Raw genomic sequence first — 18,354 nt, 5'->3', positions numbered from 1 at the left:
CACCGGCTGCAGTAGACAGAACGAAGACTCGACACTACTGTAGGGAAGGGTCAAGCTAAGCACAACGCCTTCTTTGTGCAGAGAAGGACTTGGAAGATTCCGCCTGGGCACTAGAGAACAATGCTTGTAACAGTTAGTACGACTACGGAGCTGGGGGATGGTGTTGATAGGTCGCAGGGCCCATGCACGGCCGGGGGGAGCATTTTTGTTTTTTCTCGTCCTCCGTAGCGTGCGTAATAAAGATGCGGCTCTCGCTGGTACTGCAGAGTTTACAGTAGTTCCAAATCTTAGGCGAGAGAAATTTGAGCCTCTGTGCACTTTGTTCCCCGGTGTGGTGAGCTTAGGGGGATGTTTATTGGGTGTGGCCAGTCGGAGGGGTGATGCTTGTTACATGCGAGTACTACGTAGAGTCCTTGAGGCTCACTCGGTAAGTCTACCTAGGATTGTAAGTCTGCTTTACCTAATTAGGGAGTACTAGAGTATGGATAGTGTAGGTATTGTCAATTAGGCCACACACACACACTCTCTCTCTCTCTCTCCTGCGTCGATCGTGATCATTACATACGGAGTACTGGTCGTCTATGTGATCCATTCATGTATCGAACCTGGTCAGTGCCAGGACAATCTCAGGTGCCACGAAAACACCTGGTCACTGCCATGTCCCCTTCCCGTCAGTCCCTGAGGTCCCCCGATCTAACGCACTGTTGTTACTCCCGTTGCAAGTCAACTATAAAAAGCCGTGCTCCATACGGATGCGAGTACCTACTTGGGCACTAATTCGAATGTCTTTTTACCTACAACTACTGTCCCCTGCCACGTCACCCCCGACCGACTCATACGCTCGAGTCCAAACGCAATAGTCTACTCGGTTGTCCACTGCCTTTTCTGGATAGCGAAGGTGTCAAGAATTGATGGACGTGTAGCTTAGCTTGTCGTCTTTTCTCTTTTGTCGCAAAATTACTCCGCTCTTCTCTTAATTGTACTCTGTACAGTAAGTGTACTTCGTATGTGCTCCGTATTTCGTACGGAGTACTTGATCGGCCTATACCACAGTGGGGTATTGAGGACCTCTCAAGAGTAAGGCTCGTGGTGTTTCATTCTCATCTACTGTACAGTATGAACAGTACGCAGCATGTGTGTCCGTTAGACTCCTCTCTCGAATGGGATTCGCCAGACTTCCAAGCTCCAAGCCAACTTCCTCCGCGTCCCATAGTCCCTCGCGCCACTCTCCCTTCGCCCCAGAGACACCCAATGATTTTGACTTCCTTAGACGGCGGCAACGACACGAATTGCGAGGTCCAACTTTGCTAATGGATACTCGCCTTCAACTGTCCACCGGCAACCCTTAGCGTTGCTCCAGCCAAATAAGGCAGTAGGCCTGCGTGCTTCTGTGGTTCAATCCACAGCAAAAAGAGCGTTTTAATCACGGAGGGGTCCCTCGTGGACGGAGCCAGTCATCCAGTCTAGACCTGAATCCCAAGTCCACTCACATCATGATATCTGTACCAGGTCAGTCGGTCTATGCAGACTGGCCTGGCATATCACTCATTCATAGACCTGCTGACCCTCGCCGACCCTTCGTCTCTCCATCTCTAAACACCCAAGATCCCTGCCGATTCCTATCCTGATTTCGCCGGCCACGGTTCGCTTCTCTTGGACAATCAGCAGCCCTCTCCGTCGACTCGAGTCCTCCCGAAACCATCGTGGCAGTGCAGCTAAGCCCCCACGACTTCCACACCGTCCTCTCCTCTCGCGCTGATGCGGCTTTTGAGGCTCCTTCGCTCCACACCCCCGGGCCCAAGACCGTGTTGCAGCCTCGCAGAACTGACTTGAACCTCACCGATTCCCCTCGACCTTGGTCTTCCGTACCACCCTTCCACTCGACTATCTGTCAGATCCCCAAGGTCGGCTGACGTCGATGAATACCGTTGTGCAGCCTTCCCAGCCTGCACCGTCCCCCTCATTGACGCTGGCGTTGCGACAAGCATCCATTGGTATGAATGCCCCTCCAGCACTTTGTCCATTCTCCCTACGATCACGAACAAGCGACCCTGGATCGTTTCCTCGTTGGCTTCTCTTGCATTTCAGCCATTATTTTCCTTTCCAGTTGCCTAGCAAGCGGGATCGTGGCGGTGGGCTGAAAGGGTCTGGAACACCACAGGTTTTCCCGGGTGGGCTGAACCCTTGCTTTGGGCGTGACGCCTTCACTTTTAATGGATTGTGTCCCAATGGCATCAGACAACATTGCAATGTGTTGATGCAATTTGTTTAACGCCCGATTTCTCTCGGCCGCTTCTCGATTGAGTCCGGGCGAATCTCGTTCAAGGTCGTTTCTTCCTCGTTCAAGTGCTGACATGGCAACTACACAGATCGAACCTTCCTGTACACCAACATTCCCCCAAGAAATCCTTGACCGTCCCATCGATTTTTGGCTCTCGGATCGTGGGATATTCCGCCGTCCCAAGTCTTTTCGGTCAAGGCTTGATTCGGCCCTCGCTGTCGATTTTTCTACCATGTGATATTTCCGTCTATCCATGTCCAACTATCAGGATCCCGACCAAGTTTACGATTTAGAGAGAGATTTTCTCGCACCTGCCAGGAGTCCTGTTCTGCAGCCTGTAAACATCAATTACAGACCGGTCGCCACTCCTCCGCCGCTCGTGCCCAACTATCCGTCGTCGGAATCCTCAGACGACGACGACGACGATGATGACGAGGGTGATGATGACGAAACTGGCGGGGGCGGTCCTTCGGAGCGTCGGACAATTCGAAAAAGTCGAACTGACCCATCCTTGAGTGATGGTGTACTGATACGTTCATTAGATCCAAACCAGGTCGAGCTTGCAAGACTCGCCGAGAAAAATGCACTTGCCTCAGCCTCGGAGGCAGAGGAGGAAGAGGAGGAGGGCAACAACAGTCAAGGCGAAACGCGACCAACTAGAATCTCCATTCAACACAATCCAACCCAGAATAACCCATTAGAGCAAACTGATACTGTGGAGGAAGATCAATTCAATGACGAGGATGGAGACTTTCCCATGATCGACTCACCCGATATCGTGCACGATGTTGGGCATACCAGTCATCCCCCGATGTCTCGGGATACACACGACCGTGATAGACAGCTTCGGACGCAGCGGTCGACACCGACGGACACAATTGAGACTGCCACTGCCACTGCCCAGTGCAGACAGGCTGCGTTGGCAAAGGAAACCCTACGGTTGGACCTTGGAGACATAAAGCATGATCCTAATGAGTCCCTCATAACATCACCAGCTCTAGGAAAATACGCCATGACACCACGTTTTCCAGATCCCGACGTGATCTTGCCTGCCATCCAAAAGTCGCCCCCTCGGTCTTCTCCTGCGTCCTCGCCACAGCACAAACAAACACTGCCTTCGCTGAGGACGCACCTAGGGGAATTCGATGCGAACTCTCCGGGGTTCGCAGGTCTATCTCCCATCGTAGGTCGTCCGTCCCCCCCTGGTCCGCTAGTATCTCTTGGACGACCGTCTCCGCCATTCCAACACCACCAGCCAACACACTCAACCATGTCACCTCCCGCTCTCCCTGGACAATTTACGTGGCGGGCAGTAACACGTGACAGCTCGATATCCTCAGAGTATACTCCCACCAGCTCTGGAGCAGTGTCTACGCCGGCCTCTTCAGTCGTCCCTGTCCAATCACCGGCGACGTCAATAAGCGTACAAAATCTGGTTTCGAGATGGGACCGTGAGTCGGTGTCGGTGTCAGACACGCATTCGTTGGACTCCTCGTCAGCAGGAGGAGCTGCACCCGAGTCGCGGCGTAAATCCGAGGACGAGCAGTCACTGAACGGTGGAGGTGGTCTCCCAGCATTGAGTCGAATCACGGCAGATGGTCTCTATCAATGTCTATACCAAGGTTGCACCGCTGCCCCCTTTCAGACTCAATACCTCCTCAACAGTCATATGAACGTGCACTCTGATACCCGGACGCATTTTTGTCACGTCGAGGGTTGTCCGCACGGTCCTGGTGGGAAAGGCTTCAAGAGGAAGAATGAGATGATTCGGTAAGTTTTCTTTTTTTTTTTTTTTCCCAAGTTGTTTGTTACATAAACAGTTGAACTAATCATGGAAATGGCGACATGGCAAAAATAGACACGGCTTGGTCCACGATTCTCCGGGTTACCCTTGTCCCTTTTGCCCAGATCAACTTCACCGATACCCCCGACCGGATAACTTGCAAAGGCACGTTCGAGCACATCATAAAGATCGAGACCGAGACGATCCTCGATTACGGCAGGTCCTGAACCAGCGCGCAGAAACTGGAGGACGTGGCAGACGAAGGATGCGGTCGTCGCTTATTTGAATACCAATACAAGACGACTCAAAACAAAACAAACCAGGTCATACTTGCACTTGGCATGTACATGATTGAGCATTGATTAGCCTCCATCTCCGCAATGCTCACAACTTTGTATGGTACTGGACTGTCAATTCTGAGATTCAGGACTGGGGTTCGCTGGCTTGCGGCAACTTTACTCGACCGGTACCAGCACCGCCAACATGCTCTCTGAATTAGGATCCGCGTACCCAGCCAAGACGAGACCAAAGAAAGTCGCCGGGAAACTGGAAGTGAATTATACACTGGACCGAAAGGCTGCGTGTGTGTGTATTATGCGTGTGTCGTATGTTGTCTTGTGTCATTGTGTTTTTTGAGGAAAGAAAGACATGCATGGTAACGTGTGTACGTGGTACGACATTACGATTTTTCTTCTTTGCTCTCTATTCTTCTTCTTTCTTTTCTTTTTTTCCCTTTATTACGGATTATTTTCTACTTTTACAAGACACCAGACATAGCACGCTGGAATTTTTGGGGGGGTTTCTCTCTTGGTTCTGGAATAAATTATCGAATGTTCACACGAAGGCAAGCGAGAATTGGAGACGTTGTTTAACGTTGACTCGAATCATGTCATATCTCGGGAGCATGGAAGGGAACAGGGCAAGATAAGCATGGACACACTTTTTTTTTAGCAGGACGTCAAGCAATGAGCTGGCGGAGGAGAAGGATCAGGAGCAACAACAACAACCACAACACGAGATGCCTACCCACCTAGGGGCAAAACGAGGGTTGCTCTCATACATCCATGAGTACCTAGCATTCCATTCCCCCCCCTCGTGACGGGGAGTTTACCTAGTAGGTAGTCACGTAGTCAAAGTCAATTTGACACACTGCCGTAATTCTGATCGATGACAAAATGGCCGGTTGAATAACTGTACCTGGAAATAGAGTAAGTAGATATCTCACTTGGAGGGAGTGTAGAGTGTATAGAGTACAATACAGTGAAGTACAATAAAGTGCAGTAATAATGAGACTCTTTGCAACGAATGAGATGTTTTGAATTTACATGTAGTCTCTCAACACTATACTTTGTAGTACACTATACAACAAAAAGGGGGTTCGGGTAGCCACCCTCTGTAAGAGGTCACCGGGTTTGACGCTTCCAAACAGAAAGGCCTTCTCCCGCCTCAAGACAACAACTCTAGATACCTGGGTAGGTAGGTAGGTACACGACACCTTGTTTTCCACACATACACACACACTCACCCCAGAGCCCCCCTACATGGGAACGCATCGAGACAAGAAGAAAAAATGGTCGGCGACGATCCAAGGGACGGAACAAGCCATATTTTTCCTAACCCACCACGCCAATACGAGTATCCACCGTATTGGGTAGTCGGTAGTCAACGGCAATGCTGACCGTGACCATGACCATGCAAGACAACCCCCCCCTACGAGCACAAACGAGTACGAACGAGTACGGAGTATCATGCCGTCATCCTCCCCTCGTCCGGTACGGGAAAATCCTTCTTGTCGTCTCGCAATTACAGGAGGTAAATAGGCACGCCACCACCACTCGTCCAGGGGAGCATGTATGGATGGCAGTGACAGGACTAGAGTCGGGTAGACATATTTCTGAGATCATGGCCAATGCCTCGACCAAAGAAAAAGGTTGTATTGTCAAGTAACTCCGGATCTCCCCATACATACACGTTAGATGTATAAGTCTGCGACACAGTCCAAATGGATTCGAGGGGGGAAAGGAGTCGGTGTCCGTAAGAGCCCTTGTTTAGGATATCAATACATCTCGCAGGATCACCATCTGTTTCGTTGCGAGTGACCGTCGATTGAATTTTTTGTTCTTGGAACTATCCGTACAGAGGATGCCGGTATGGGTAAGATCGCTTGGAAACGCCACGGAAACCAATCTCACTGCTCACACATGACAGTCGGGCGAATTTGTCGCCCCAAGACAGGGCTTTGATGGTATAAAGATGTGGGAGCGAAGAACGACCTCGCGGGATATTCGATCACGGTTTCGAGTCCACCGGGTACCAACCCACCGAGACGGGGCCACTCCAAAGATCTGAAGTGCATCCTTTTTTTAGACGTTGAAACCAGTAAAGCCGGACAGTTGATCTCTGAATCTGCCGCCTATGGTGTCTTGCGTCTTTCCGCCCTCGATCATTTTCTCGACCTCTTCGACGGTGTTTGGATCAACCGTTCCCCACATCTTCCAAGGACTTTCTTTGCCGTTGAGTGTGAGTTTCTGAATCACGACGTATTCCGTCAGGTTTTTCATGTTCCCCTCGGTCATGTTCGACAGTCTATAATATTGCGTCGATCGAATGCGCACGGTACATTGTCGGAAAGAGGAATTCGGCATCGGGAGGGGAGCCAATCGGTCCGAGACGACTCGGGCGGAGGCGTTTGGGAGAAGGACGGAAATTGGCCACGTCTGTAGGAAGCGTGGGTATGTGATGCCAATGTAGCTGAGCAGCTTCCAAGTCTCATCCGTGCGCGTTCTCTTTCGACGTTGAATTCGTGATTTGGCTTGGTTCAGGAGGCCGTTGCAAGCGACCTTCTCGAGCGTGCGTACATCGCCGTTCGTGAGTGCCGTGTTGAACTGTTTGTGAAGGTCCATGGCAACCTGGGTTCTATCGGAGAGCTCCAAAGGTTTTGACAATTTCTTGTTGGTGAGAGGGTCTCGGGGTGCGTCCCACCACTGTAGATAGATCAAGCTGCGAGAAAAGAAACGTCAGTGTGCCGGATCTCGAGAGGCAAGTCTAGGAAGAGTTCTCGGGACGTACGTGAAGGTCCCCTGCACATTTTGCTTAAGCTGGAACCACTGAATTCGAAGCCGTTGTCGGAACGTGGGAGGTAGCCAGCTGGGCAGGTTTGATGCAGAGGAGAGGATGGGGCAGTTGGGCATCCTGCCCAGATCGTCAGGGAGGGCTTTGGACTTTTCGAACGAGTTTTGGGCCATCATGGTCTTCTGGGATTTTTGTTTGGGCACTATCGCGGCATAGTCCAGATCTCTGCGTTGTCCGAGAGCCTCCCTTCTATGACTGGTCGTAAATTGGCGAGCTGCTAGGGAAAAGATTTGGTGTTCGCAGAGGAACGGAGTGCGAGGTTTTCTCTTTGCAAAACTAGAAATTGCGGCGGTCGTCGCAGTCCTCCTGGGGAGGATCATGGTCGAGTGCGACATTGCGGTCGCGTTGTTATTTCGAGATCTCTTGGACAAGTGATGATATGACCTCTTCAACTGATCGTTTTGGAAAGTTCTCATGGGCAGAACGAAGCTTGCGCAGGAGATTCCGCATCTGCCAAGGTAGTGCTTACTCATGGGTTATGTAACCTCTACCAGCGCCTCAAGTACTGCTCACTATTCGCTGTTCAAGTTCTATGCAGTCAGGCTTCTACCAAATGAAGTTCAAAATCTTGATATAAGACGGTCTGGTAAGCTGTGGAAAAGAGAGTATAACGCTCCTTCTGTACCAAGTCGTGTGGCTCCATGGTTATCCTCATTTTGTTTGGAACATGTTTCCCATCGGGAAAGTGAACGTCAATAGCCAAGGGGGCCTTGCCTGATTGAAATGTATTTCCTCTTCAAGAATGGCATACTTCAGATGGACCAGCACCAACAGATTCCCGTGGGATGTCTGAAAGGAAAAATTGTTCTGCGACTGCGTATATAAGTCTCAGCCATTCTCAATGTCTTCTGACATCCAAGGTATGTACAAGAAGTTGATTGCACAACATAAACGACTGAGGTCCCTCGAACCCTATCATCATGGCTCAGATTCGATTTGGAGTTTTATGCATCCCATTTCAAGTCATCGACGTTGTTGGCCCTTTGGACCTCCTCTCTTCCTCCTCAACTAGCTACCTACATGGCATGCAGCAAGTGAGCGGCTTTCCGATCGACATCGCTCGGAGAGGCAATAATATCGAATTCATCTACATTGGCGAGTCTCTCGAGGCAGTAGCAGGGACAGCTTCTATCAAGATACAGCCCACTACTACTTGCGCCGACTGCCCTCCGTTGGACTATCTTCTTATTGGCGGACCCGGGCCTGAGTTCTTTATGAATGTGCCCCCGGTCTTCACCGACTTTGTCCGTGGCCGAGTCGACGAGCTCAAAGGTATATTCACCACTTGTACTGGTGCGATCGTTGCGGCTATGATGGGAATTCTTGACGGCAAGAGCGCCACAACAAACCACCAGTTTATCCCCATGGCTGTCAAGCTCAGGCCCGAGGTCAACTGGACAACGAAGAAGCAGTGGATTGCGGATGGAAAATTCTGGACTGCTGGAGGAGCCTGCGCAGGGATGGACATGTTTGCGCACTGGATCAGCGAGCATTATGGAAATGATGTGGCTGAAGCAGGTTTCGCAGCCCTAGACTACGAACCTCGAGATGTTGACGGCAAACTAATCCCGCTCAAGGCAGGTCTGAAAGAATGGCGAAAGTCCAGGCCTACCCTTCCATAGAGATTCAAGTAGCGCGAATAACATCATTACTCCGTGATGTCGGTAATGTGAGCACGAAATCTACGCTCTGAAGATACGGAGACGGAAAAGATGATGTTCCGTCCCTGGACTTTGAATGTCAGGTCTCTGCCACCACCCTTCGCGGACACATGCACATTATGAATCATGGAGCGTGTGTGCATAATTACATCTTCCGACAAGTCCTCTCGTCTTCGCTTCTCCCCGGATGAACATTACTGGTTCCAGTACCGCAAGAAGGTAATACCGAACCATCGCTGCTATCTCATGCAAAGGGACGCCGACGTACCAGGGGACGAGCTGACGAGGCTCTTGAAGTGCCTCCACGGTGGGTGGACTACCGCTTGACGAGTGTTGAAGCAGCTAGAAAGATGGAATAGCCAAAGATCTAATCTATGCGCTGGCCCAAGCTGATTGAGGAATATACAAGCATGAGATTCATGCTAGCTAGTTCTCAGACTCCCTCCATTTCTTTCCCTTGGCAGAACAAAACGACTTGCCATATTACTTGATGTAGCCCAGATCGCGGAACGCCCGATCCATGATCTCTTGAATAGCTTTGCCCTTTCGCAGCGTGTATTCTTCCATTGATTCCCCTGCGGCCTCAGATGCTGAAGCACATTCACGTTTGACATTGGCATATAGCTGTAGGTCTTTCGGTGACTTTGAGAGCCAGTCGCGGAAGATCCGGTGCCTCTCAACCTCGGGGCAATCCGGTCCCCAGACGTGAAGGTTGATGAAGTATGCATTAGGCCGGTTTTCTTCATCAAAGAAAAAGCGATGTTGGTACCAGTCCGGCTCGCGGATAAGGAATACGAAGCCCAAGGACTCGAGAGCCGCAACATAAGAACCCTCGTCCATACTATCCTTTACGACAAGATCGACGTCAATAATATCTTTTGCCGGCAGACCTGGCACACTGGTGGATCCTGCATGATGAATGGCAACTGCAGTCGAGCCTAGCGCAGCTTCTATACGTGTTTTGATGTCTAAGAATCGCTGTGGCCACGCCGGATTGGACTCGACAATGGTCAACTTTGGTTTGAACTTGCGCTGATTCAACCATTCTGCGGAACTTCCATCCCCAACGTGAACGCTGACAATGTCCTCAGGTGAGAGTGGCATTGTCAATCGAATTTCTTTCGATTCATGCTGAGGAGCACTGTTCTGTGCAAAGCTCGTGTATGCTGCTCAACATGTAAGGCTTCGCTGCGAGGGTACGTGGTGCGAAGAAAGTCGCTTTAAAAGCGGCAACCGTCTCCGTGAGCGAGCCGGGCACTGCTTGTGCTGCCAAGGCCGGAGTGAAGCCGACGGGTCTGGAACTTTCATAAACTGGTTGGCTGGGCTGCATCTAACAGCTTCGTGTTTGATATCTCGGTCTGATCAATCGCCTTCTGTTTTAGCATCGTCCGCAGAACCGACTACTGTTGAGAGGACCTACCAGTAGTCATGGCGTCCAAGAAAGATATGCGCAGGACGGATCTCGGTATGTCAAAGCGACACAGCTTGAGGGACATTCAGCTAACTCGAGGAACAAGTCATCCCTTATGTCGAGCCAAAAGAAGAGAAACCCGTCGATTTTAGCTCTACATTATCGAGCACTATGCCCATGGCAGCTGTAAGTGCAATGCATCATGACCGGGACGAACTCACTGACGTGCATCGCAGATGTTTACGAGAAACAAGTAAGCAGCACACGCATCTGTTTTCTGGAGCAGTCACACAAGTACTAACTACCCTCCGTTACCAGAATGCTCGGATGGTAAGTCATACTATGCAATTCTCATTTACTGGAGCTATTGCTGAGTGGAGGAGGTTTGCGCTGCTATCGTCCCTTTTGAACTGGCTTGGTGAAACTCCAGCTCAAAGGTCCAACAATGCTACTCCTGGATATCTATCATTTGGCATGGCAGGTATGTGCAAGTACCCCGAGACTCCATGAGAAGCAGACTGACGTATGATAGTCCTCGCTGTCGCTGTGGTAAGATGTGTTGGAAATTTCGATTGCCCCGGGGGAGTGACTAACGCGAAACACCAGACATACATGCCTCTATTCCTTCCACCACCTGCAAACGTAGCAAGGGCTTCGCAAGCACAGTTACCGGTGGCATCGACATGATCAATCGGATCGACATCAGATGTAGATGCTGTCTGGAGAAGACCATGAGCGCAGGATGTCGGTTCGAACGTTAGATAGACGACGCTAGCCGTCTGTCGTGATGTTTCAAGTATGCATGCTGCCATAATTCTTTGACGCCACCAGTGGCCACCATGCAAGAGAATACCGATTTCCATTATCTACCTGTATCCTTCATTGTGATTAACCGCATGACTTCATCTATTCGACGATGTGTTGTTATCTAGTCTAGATGGCTTTTTGGATGCATTCAATGGCAAAAGAGTGATATGGACGCACAATGACAGTGACGGACCTCCACATGGTAATACTGTAGCGTAGCTCCCCGAACGGTTCGTCGGAGGTGTCATAAGCGTTGGGAAGTGCCTGGACTGCCGCCGTCCCGGTGCCAAAGTGACTGGCATGTGGCCATTATGATTGACAAGTAATAAAATGGGAACCTCCTGCCGTATTAACCCTTGGCCAGTCCTGGGCTTGGCGTTTGAAACTGCGCTGGAACCTTCCCCTCTTGCTCAACTTCTCTCCCTGCGCCTTGTTTCTTCTCTTTCTTCACAAGAACGAATTCATTTCTACACTCCACTCAAACCTCACGTACTCGTTTTCGAAGACATTCAATAAATCCCCATCAAAGACAATCCATTACTTCGAATCAATCCAGTTTTTCCGGACAAACGAGTTTATGTCAACTATCCAAAACCTCAAAACCTTTGGTAAGCGACCCCTCTTGCGAACCCTCGTTCGCCACCACTCCCTTCAGCAACGAGCGACGAAGAGTTGGAAATGCACACCGCATCCTCTTTGTAGCTGTTCACAGGCTTGGACGATCTTTGTCTCTAACCGCTTCAACGTCCTTGCTTGTCGCGTTCATTTCGCCTTATCTATTGATTATGACTAACATTCTTTATCGCCAGACCCCTTCGCGGAGGCCGACGACGATACTGGGGAAGCGAAGCAATCCCAGAACTACATACACATACGTATCCAACGTAAGCGGCGACCTCACCTGCCAAACATACCATTGTGCTGACGGGGATTCCCAGAACGAAATGGTCGCAAGACTTTGACGACTGTTCAAGGACTTCCCAAGAAGTTCGACCAAAAGAAGATTCTCAAGGTCATCAAGAAGAAATTCGGTGTGTATGCCCATGCCTTTAGTGCTCACACCAACTGACACAAATTAGCTTGCAATGGCACCATCGTTACCGACAGTGAGATGGGTGAGGTGATCCAACTTCAGGGTGATCAACGCAAAGATGTTCAAGAGTTTTTGGTCGCCAAAGATGGCCTCGAGCTCGACGCTAAAACCATCAAGGTAAGCACACGAGAGAAACTTACGCTCCTCTGCGGCTTTACTGACTGCAATACAGGTTCACGGTTTCTAAACGCTTCAACCGACATTCTGCGCTATCCTGCTCGGTCCTCGAGGACAGATAGAAGTTGTCGCCTGATCGAGAAACACTTTCCTAAAAACGATTACTTCTTACGTCCTACGCCTTCAGGCCGTTGCAGCGGCCAAGTTACGATAGCATTTGCAGGATGGGAATGGTTGTATGCTTTATGATACCCACAAATAGAAACGTGCTTTCGGGATGATATGATGAGGCCACAGTCCTGGAGAAGAGGCCAGGTTACCTAAGTATGGATAAGGATACGGGATGCTGGGAGCACTGGTTCCTGGACAATCGAGGGGCGGGCTTTTCTCTCGCTGACGCTACCAGCTCCGCAAGATAGCTTCCTATTGTACATGTTATCATTGCAGTTTTAACATTCTGCCCTTCTCTGCTTTCCACGTTCCATGTTCCATGATCAGCCATTTGGACCCGTACGAATAAACCAGACGCGAACATACAGTACGCTGTAACTGGATCTCGGTGGCAGTAGGGAGCCTCCGGTCTGTGTAGTGGGGGCTCGCTAGGCCTTCGCCCTGCCAAGAAAACACAGGCAATCTGGGGTTTAGACCAGGTCGAGTTTCAAGTCTCAAGTTGCGTGGGTGTATTCATACTACTAGTTCTTCCTTGCGCATTGCAACTCTCGACATTTTGACCCAAGATCTCTCTGCGAGCACTGTCCTAAGGTCTCCGCTGATTGCGTCAATATCTATCGCAAGGGAATGCAGCCGCCATAGCTGCAAACAACGGCTCCGCTGGCGAACACCGATCCCGCGCCAGCTTATCGTGAATCTTTGAACCGAGTGTCTCCATCTTCTTCGATTACGGCACCTCAGCAGTGTAGAGATGATGGCAGGAAAGGCAGTGTTGCTCGCAGTGCGAGGTATCCACGTGTAGCTGTGGTGCTTGGAGTCCAGCCACAGTGGCACGTACCCTTGCTTCTTTGCCGTGCTTTGTCGACAATATCTGCATCATGGTGGGCTTGCCATATCTGCGTCAGCATCTACCGCCTCGTGTGGCTTACGAACGTTTCGGCGGTTGTTTCTGATGACGGTGGCGAGAAAAGCCTTTGGGAGAATGTCATCTTCGAGCGCATAGCCATTGCTCAGGTTGCCCTGAGTTTTCTCTGGGTGAGCCAAAAATCTTCCCTGGCAATTTGTTCCAGGCGAATATCATACAGGAAACGTCGCTAATGGGCATAATTAGGCCGCTGCAGCTGCATATCTCGCTCATATGTTCGCATCATCGTTGATGGCTCGCTGGCTGTTGCACTATTCTCCATTTGCCGTTCTCGTCCGCCTTTGCAGTCTCTCCATTTTCCTCTCCTTTGGCTGTATGCAGGTATTTCGCTTCTCTGCCGCCTTGGAACCAGACCTATCCAAGATGAGTCGAAATTTGCTGGCGTGGATTACGATCTCCGTCACCCTGATGCTCCTCTACTTTTTCACACAGCAGGACATTGCAGTGGAAGGGGACAGGGACGACCGCCGGAGGAGACAAGTGTTGCGATTGAAATGTTTATACGTGTTATCAGCATGCAGCCTTCTCAGTCTTTTTGTCCTGGTATGCCTTATCCAGGTTAATACGGTACCTTGGCAGGGTTGCGATTGGGATTCCCTTATACCACCAATTCTTGCACGCTGGGTCAAGACGGAACTATAAGAAATTTGGTCGATTTTTCAGGCGGCTCTCTACAACAATATGTATTTCACGCGCATGGTGGGAAAATTGTTCTCACAGCAGCGGACTTCAGACACTACCCTCGGGATACTTCATCTTAGTTTAATATATCTGCCCTTTTAGTCTGCCCAACTCGATGGCGGAGCGGCCAATCCATCACACTCAGTGACAGACACGCCAATCATTTCTACTGACATACCTAAGCGACTGACAATATCCAATTTGTGAATGTGAGTGAAACGTCTAAGGGGCGTGGCTGCTGATTGTTAAAGCGGCGACAGGAGTGGACGATCTCGGCAAAGTTGCCACGCTGTGTTGCCCCTATGGCAGCCTGCGCTCGTGGAATAATTTCAGTTTCTGCTCATTGTTCCATCACAACACCTTGAACAATTTCATCACAGCGCAACAGTCAAGATGGCGTGGCGCAATCAAGGCATAACAGGTTCGAACAATATTCCTCTCGGAACACGTCGTCGGTTTGGAGGCGAAGGCAACGGTGACTCGCAGAATGGAAGCTCCGCCGACTCTCCTGCGTATGGAGACTCAGGCAAGCGTGGGCGTAGTCCTACCAGAGGTATGTCATCTCTTTCTCAATTGATACAAGATACTAACAAACTCAGCCGAGCCTGCTGCCGATGGCGTGAAGAGACGTAGGAAGCGAAATCGCTGGGGTGAGGCTGGCGAGAACAAAGCTGCAGGCCTCATGGGACTTCCTACCATGATTCAAGCAAACATGACAGCAGAGCAACTTGACGCGTACACGCTTCACTTGCGTATCGAAGAGATCAGTCAAAAGCTTCGTATCAACGATGTTGTCCCTGCGGAGGCAGACAGGTACGTTAGCGACTCGCATCTAAATATCATCAGCTCACAAATCCACAGATCTCCGTCTCCACCGCCTCAATACGACAACTTCGGTCGCCGAGTCAACACTCGAGAGTTCCGATACCGCAAACGCCTGGAGGATGAAAGACACAAGCTCATTGAGAAGGCCATGAAGACTATTCCTAACTATCACCCACCGTCTGACTACCGCCGACCAACCAAGACCCAAGAAAAGGTCTATGTGCCAGTGAATGACTATCCCGAGATTAACTTTAGTATGCTAACTAACCCTCTAACTCTGCTCCTAACCCATCTGTTTTACTATTCTGCGTGCTATCGCCTGTCTATAAGGCTGTGTGGATAGACGTGGTCTTACCCTGCACTAACAAGAATTCTCCCTACATCATGTTTCTTTTTGACCACCAGATACTAACACTTAGCTGCAAAGTTGGTCTACTCATTGGACCTCGTGGTAACACGTTGAAGAAGATGGAAAATGAGTCTGGAGCCAAGATTGCCATTCGAGGCAAAGGCTCTGTCAAGGAAGGAAAGGGACGATCTGACGCAGCGCACACCAGCAACCAGGAAGAAGACTTGCATTGTCTCATTATGGCAGATACCGAGGAAAAGGTCAACAAGGCCAAGAAATTGATCCACAATGTCATTGAGACCGCCGCATCCATCCCCGAAGGACAGAACGAGTTGAAGCGGAACCAACTTAGAGAACTTGCAGCCCTCAACGGAACCCTTCGCGACGATGAGAATCAAGCTTGCCAGAATTGTAAGTTCTTTTGTAACTATGAAAAGGAAACCCAAACTAACATCTTGCAGGTGGGCAAATCGGGCATCGCAAATATGATTGTCCAGAGCAGCGTAATTTCACTGCCAACATCATTTGCCGAGTTTGTGGCAATGCTGGCCACATGGCCAGAGATTGTCCAGACCGACAACGAGGTAGTGACATGCGGAATAATGTTCCAGGTGGATTCAACCAACGCCGTCTTGGTCCTTCTGATGCTGTTGACCGAGAAATGGAGGTATGTGTTGAAATTCCTTTGATCAAGTGACGTCTACTAACATTACACAGAACCTCATGCAAGAACTCTCAGGAAATCCCTCGGGCGCGCCCGCTGGTCGTATTGAAGCGGCGCCAGGCAGCTATGATCAAGGAGATTCCTACGGCGGCGGCGGTGGCGGTGGCGATACTCGACCATGGGCCAGACAGCCGACTGGTGCCCCTGCTCCATGGCAGCGGGAGCGACAAGACCGCGATGCTGGCTCCTCGCTTCCACCTTGGCAGCAAGGCCGTCAAGCCGACTATAGATCTGCCCCAGGTCAGCACCAAGCCGCACCATGGCAACAGCAAGCTCCTCCCCCACCTCCTGGACAGGGCTATGGCTATGGTGGTTATCCTGGCTACGATCAGCCACCAGCTTATGGTGTTCCACCTCCTCCTGCCGCTCCTCCTGGGATCAGCTCTTTCCTCCAGCAATATGGTCAAGCACCTCCTCCACCCCCTGATGGAGCTGCGCCGCCACCACCACCGGATGCGCAACCCCCTCCACCAAGCAACGATTACGTTCCTCCCCCACCGCCACCAGCATAAAGCGTGCACCAGTGCTTCACAATGTGGTGCAGGCGGAACATTTGCTTCGGTGGTACATTGGCCAGGAGCATGGATGTTCGAATGACAACAAACAACAACAATGGCAAGGTGGTTTTCGTCGCTCGTTTTGGGGTTGTTGCTTTTCAGGATCGGAGCTTGCTTCATTTTGCTGTTCAGAAGGTTCAGGACTTGTCCTTTTACGATGCTTTCACTGAAGGGGTAGCAAAGTACCGGGCAACCTGGACATTTCAAGCATAAGGTAAGGCAGGTTGCTTTTACAGTTTGTAGGTAGTACGGAAGCTAGGAATAAAAATTGCATTGAATGGAATGCGAGATGAGGTTTTGTTTCTGAATCATCGTCTCGACTTTCAACTGTTTGTTTTAGGATTTACTCTATACTGCAGTATAGCATTAACTACGTGGGAATCGTCGATACTGCTCAAAAGGAATTCCCGACGCCTATGCCTTTGCCCGTGTCCTCTAGCCGTCTCAAGACACGTATTATCAAAATCAATGGTACAAAGCGTACACCGCCAGAACAACGACACTGCCTTTCCAATCTCGGGTCCTACTATAAGGTGGACTCAAGAATTTCTTTCCATCCGTCTCCCATGACTGTACTGCCGTACACAAATCTTTTGGATAAAACTTGTCGTTGTCTGAGGGCGGTGCCAGCGATCCATACGTTATCTCCCTCGCATTTTGATATTGCTGGTGTTTCTGCCTGACCCTTGAATGCCTGGACGTTGGAATCATTCGTCAACGTCATCGTCACACGGCGCAAAAAGGAGAAAAAGTCCAGGGCAAGACTAGACCACCAGAATGCCCTCCGATCTCAGTCGCTTCACCGCTTCCCCTGCCCATTCACCGCACCTTCTCAAGGGTTTCGAGCGTGGGACCAGTCTCTGGGGACCGTTGAACTGTTTGGGCGGGGGCTCGACCAGATCACAAACTCGTCGAAATTGTCCGTCGTCGTAGACGGATTTTGGGGGTTTGCCGATCACTCTTTTACTGAAGAAAGCCGACTGCTCGTCCTCTTCTGGTTTCTTTCCAGGTCGATGGTTGTGGTACATGCCCTGTTGGATGTTGCCGGACACTTGGAAATTATGGCCGGTGTCCAGTCCCGATTCATGCGTCTCTACGAAAATGGCCACGTGGTTACGGGGCATCCCCGAAGATTCGACCCAATAGACATTGTAGTACTCCGAGTGTGAGTGCGAGTCAGAGTACTCGTCGTTCTCGTCGTCGTCGTCGCGTGGAAGAGGAGAAGGAGAAGCCTTCAACAGGTCATGGTCATGGTCATGGTCATCCGTTGTTTTCGTAGAGTTGTCGGTCATAACTCGAGATGAACAAAGTAGAATTGACAGTTTCGTTGGGAGCAGTTCGACTTCATACATGTAAACAAGTACCAGGTAAAATAGTTGTCTTGGCCGCGAGACAGCCATAAAGTGGAGGGTGGGCGACGAACGATACTGTAACTGTAGGTTGGGGAAATTTTTATGGAGAAGATACTTTTCCTATACCTGGCTCCGTATATAAGATCCTCCATGGAGTAGACCTTTAGGGCCGGCCATCTCCCACTCTTCTTATCGGTATCATCTCTCAAAACCATGAGGTTTCTATTGATGAAAATAAACCTCTACCACTATGGGACTACCTACCTAATGTATGCTAGAGAACGGTTGCGCCGCGAGTGGAGTACTCGAGCGCAGGCAGTGCCAATGCCAGGCGCGAAGCTCGATCAGGTCACGACGAGTCTCGAGTGCAGGACGGGATACGAGAACAAGGAGAGACGAGGTAACATGGGGATGAGAGAACAAGATGTGGCTGCTTACCATAGGCCTTTTGGATCAGTCGTGGCCTCCCGATGATTGGAGAACCA

At 50.4% G+C, this 18,354-nt stretch overlaps 8 protein-coding genes across 9 annotated transcripts; 6 read left to right on the top strand and 2 right to left on the bottom strand.

The window, feature by feature from the left end:
- Positions 1 to 1,532: 1,532 nt before the first annotated feature.
- Positions 1,533 to 5,325, top strand: PV06_08497. Of its 2 annotated transcripts, XM_016409837.1 has the most exons (4): positions 1,533 to 1,994; positions 2,370 to 2,775; positions 2,824 to 4,051; positions 4,140 to 5,325. In XM_016409837.1, exons 2-4 carry the CDS (start codon positions 2,535 to 2,537, stop codon positions 4,348 to 4,350), a joined length of 1,680 nt encoding a protein of 559 aa, XP_016260145.1. In that variant the 5' UTR covers positions 1,533 to 1,994; positions 2,370 to 2,534; the 3' UTR covers positions 4,351 to 5,325. The 2 variants fall into 2 exon arrangements, with proteins under 2 accessions (XP_016260145.1, XP_016260144.1); XM_016409836.1 differs by having other exon boundaries at positions 2,370 to 4,051.
- A 31-nt stretch (positions 5,326 to 5,356) lies between these two features.
- PV06_08496 (uncharacterized protein) lies at positions 5,357 to 7,619 on the bottom strand. Its single transcript, XM_016409835.1, has 2 exons — positions 7,134 to 7,619; positions 5,357 to 7,064 (listed from the first exon to the last, which is right to left on the bottom strand). Exons 1-2 carry the CDS (start codon positions 7,610 to 7,612, stop codon positions 6,428 to 6,430), a joined length of 1,116 nt encoding a protein of 371 aa, XP_016260143.1. The 5' UTR covers positions 7,613 to 7,619; the 3' UTR covers positions 5,357 to 6,427.
- A 444-nt stretch (positions 7,620 to 8,063) lies between these two features.
- PV06_08495 (uncharacterized protein) lies at positions 8,064 to 8,987 on the top strand. The gene has a single exon (XM_016409834.1). It carries the CDS (start codon positions 8,117 to 8,119, stop codon positions 8,816 to 8,818), a length of 702 nt encoding a protein of 233 aa, XP_016260142.1. The 5' UTR covers positions 8,064 to 8,116; the 3' UTR covers positions 8,819 to 8,987.
- Positions 8,988 to 9,203: 216 nt separating this feature from the next.
- Positions 9,204 to 10,050, bottom strand: PV06_08494 (uncharacterized protein). Its single transcript, XM_016409833.1, has one exon. The coding sequence runs from the start codon at positions 9,959 to 9,961 to the stop codon at positions 9,341 to 9,343; it is 621 nt and encodes a 206-aa protein (XP_016260141.1). The 5' UTR covers positions 9,962 to 10,050; the 3' UTR covers positions 9,204 to 9,340.
- Positions 10,051 to 10,200: 150 nt separating this feature from the next.
- On the top strand, positions 10,201 to 11,162 carry PV06_08493 (uncharacterized protein). The gene is made up of 7 exons (XM_016409832.1): positions 10,201 to 10,322; positions 10,375 to 10,454; positions 10,505 to 10,521; positions 10,587 to 10,598; positions 10,652 to 10,749; positions 10,801 to 10,817; positions 10,875 to 11,162. Exons 1-7 carry the CDS (start codon positions 10,286 to 10,288, stop codon positions 10,953 to 10,955), a joined length of 342 nt encoding a protein of 113 aa, XP_016260140.1. The 5' UTR covers positions 10,201 to 10,285; the 3' UTR covers positions 10,956 to 11,162.
- A 290-nt stretch (positions 11,163 to 11,452) lies between these two features.
- On the top strand, positions 11,453 to 12,839 carry PV06_08492 (translation initiation factor SUI1). Its single transcript, XM_016409831.1, has 5 exons — positions 11,453 to 11,683; positions 11,885 to 11,959; positions 12,014 to 12,106; positions 12,155 to 12,285; positions 12,341 to 12,839. The coding sequence occupies exons 1-5, from the start codon at positions 11,653 to 11,655 to the stop codon at positions 12,353 to 12,355; spliced, it is 345 nt and encodes a 114-aa protein (XP_016260139.1). The 5' UTR covers positions 11,453 to 11,652; the 3' UTR covers positions 12,356 to 12,839.
- A 163-nt stretch (positions 12,840 to 13,002) lies between these two features.
- Positions 13,003 to 14,128, top strand: PV06_08491 (uncharacterized protein). Its single transcript, XM_016409830.1, has 2 exons — positions 13,003 to 13,491; positions 13,568 to 14,128. The coding sequence occupies exon 2, from the start codon at positions 13,595 to 13,597 to the stop codon at positions 14,021 to 14,023; it is 429 nt and encodes a 142-aa protein (XP_016260138.1). The 5' UTR covers positions 13,003 to 13,491; positions 13,568 to 13,594; the 3' UTR covers positions 14,024 to 14,128.
- A 286-nt stretch (positions 14,129 to 14,414) lies between these two features.
- PV06_08490 (branchpoint-bridging protein) lies at positions 14,415 to 16,813 on the top strand. Its single transcript, XM_016409829.1, has 6 exons — positions 14,415 to 14,615; positions 14,662 to 14,875; positions 14,924 to 15,141; positions 15,315 to 15,647; positions 15,698 to 15,903; positions 15,954 to 16,813. Exons 1-6 carry the CDS (start codon positions 14,456 to 14,458, stop codon positions 16,470 to 16,472), a joined length of 1,650 nt encoding a protein of 549 aa, XP_016260137.1. The 5' UTR covers positions 14,415 to 14,455; the 3' UTR covers positions 16,473 to 16,813.
- The last annotated feature ends 1,541 nt before the right edge of the window (positions 16,814 to 18,354 follow it).

The sequence above is a fragment of the Exophiala oligosperma genome, assembly GCF_000835515.1.
Source record: "Exophiala oligosperma strain CBS 72588 unplaced genomic scaffold supercont1.8, whole genome shotgun sequence".
NCBI lineage: Eukaryota > Fungi > Ascomycota > Eurotiomycetes > Chaetothyriales > Herpotrichiellaceae > Exophiala > Exophiala oligosperma.
Note: the sequence above shows the minus strand (reverse complement) of the source record. Positions and strands in the feature narration are given on the sequence as shown.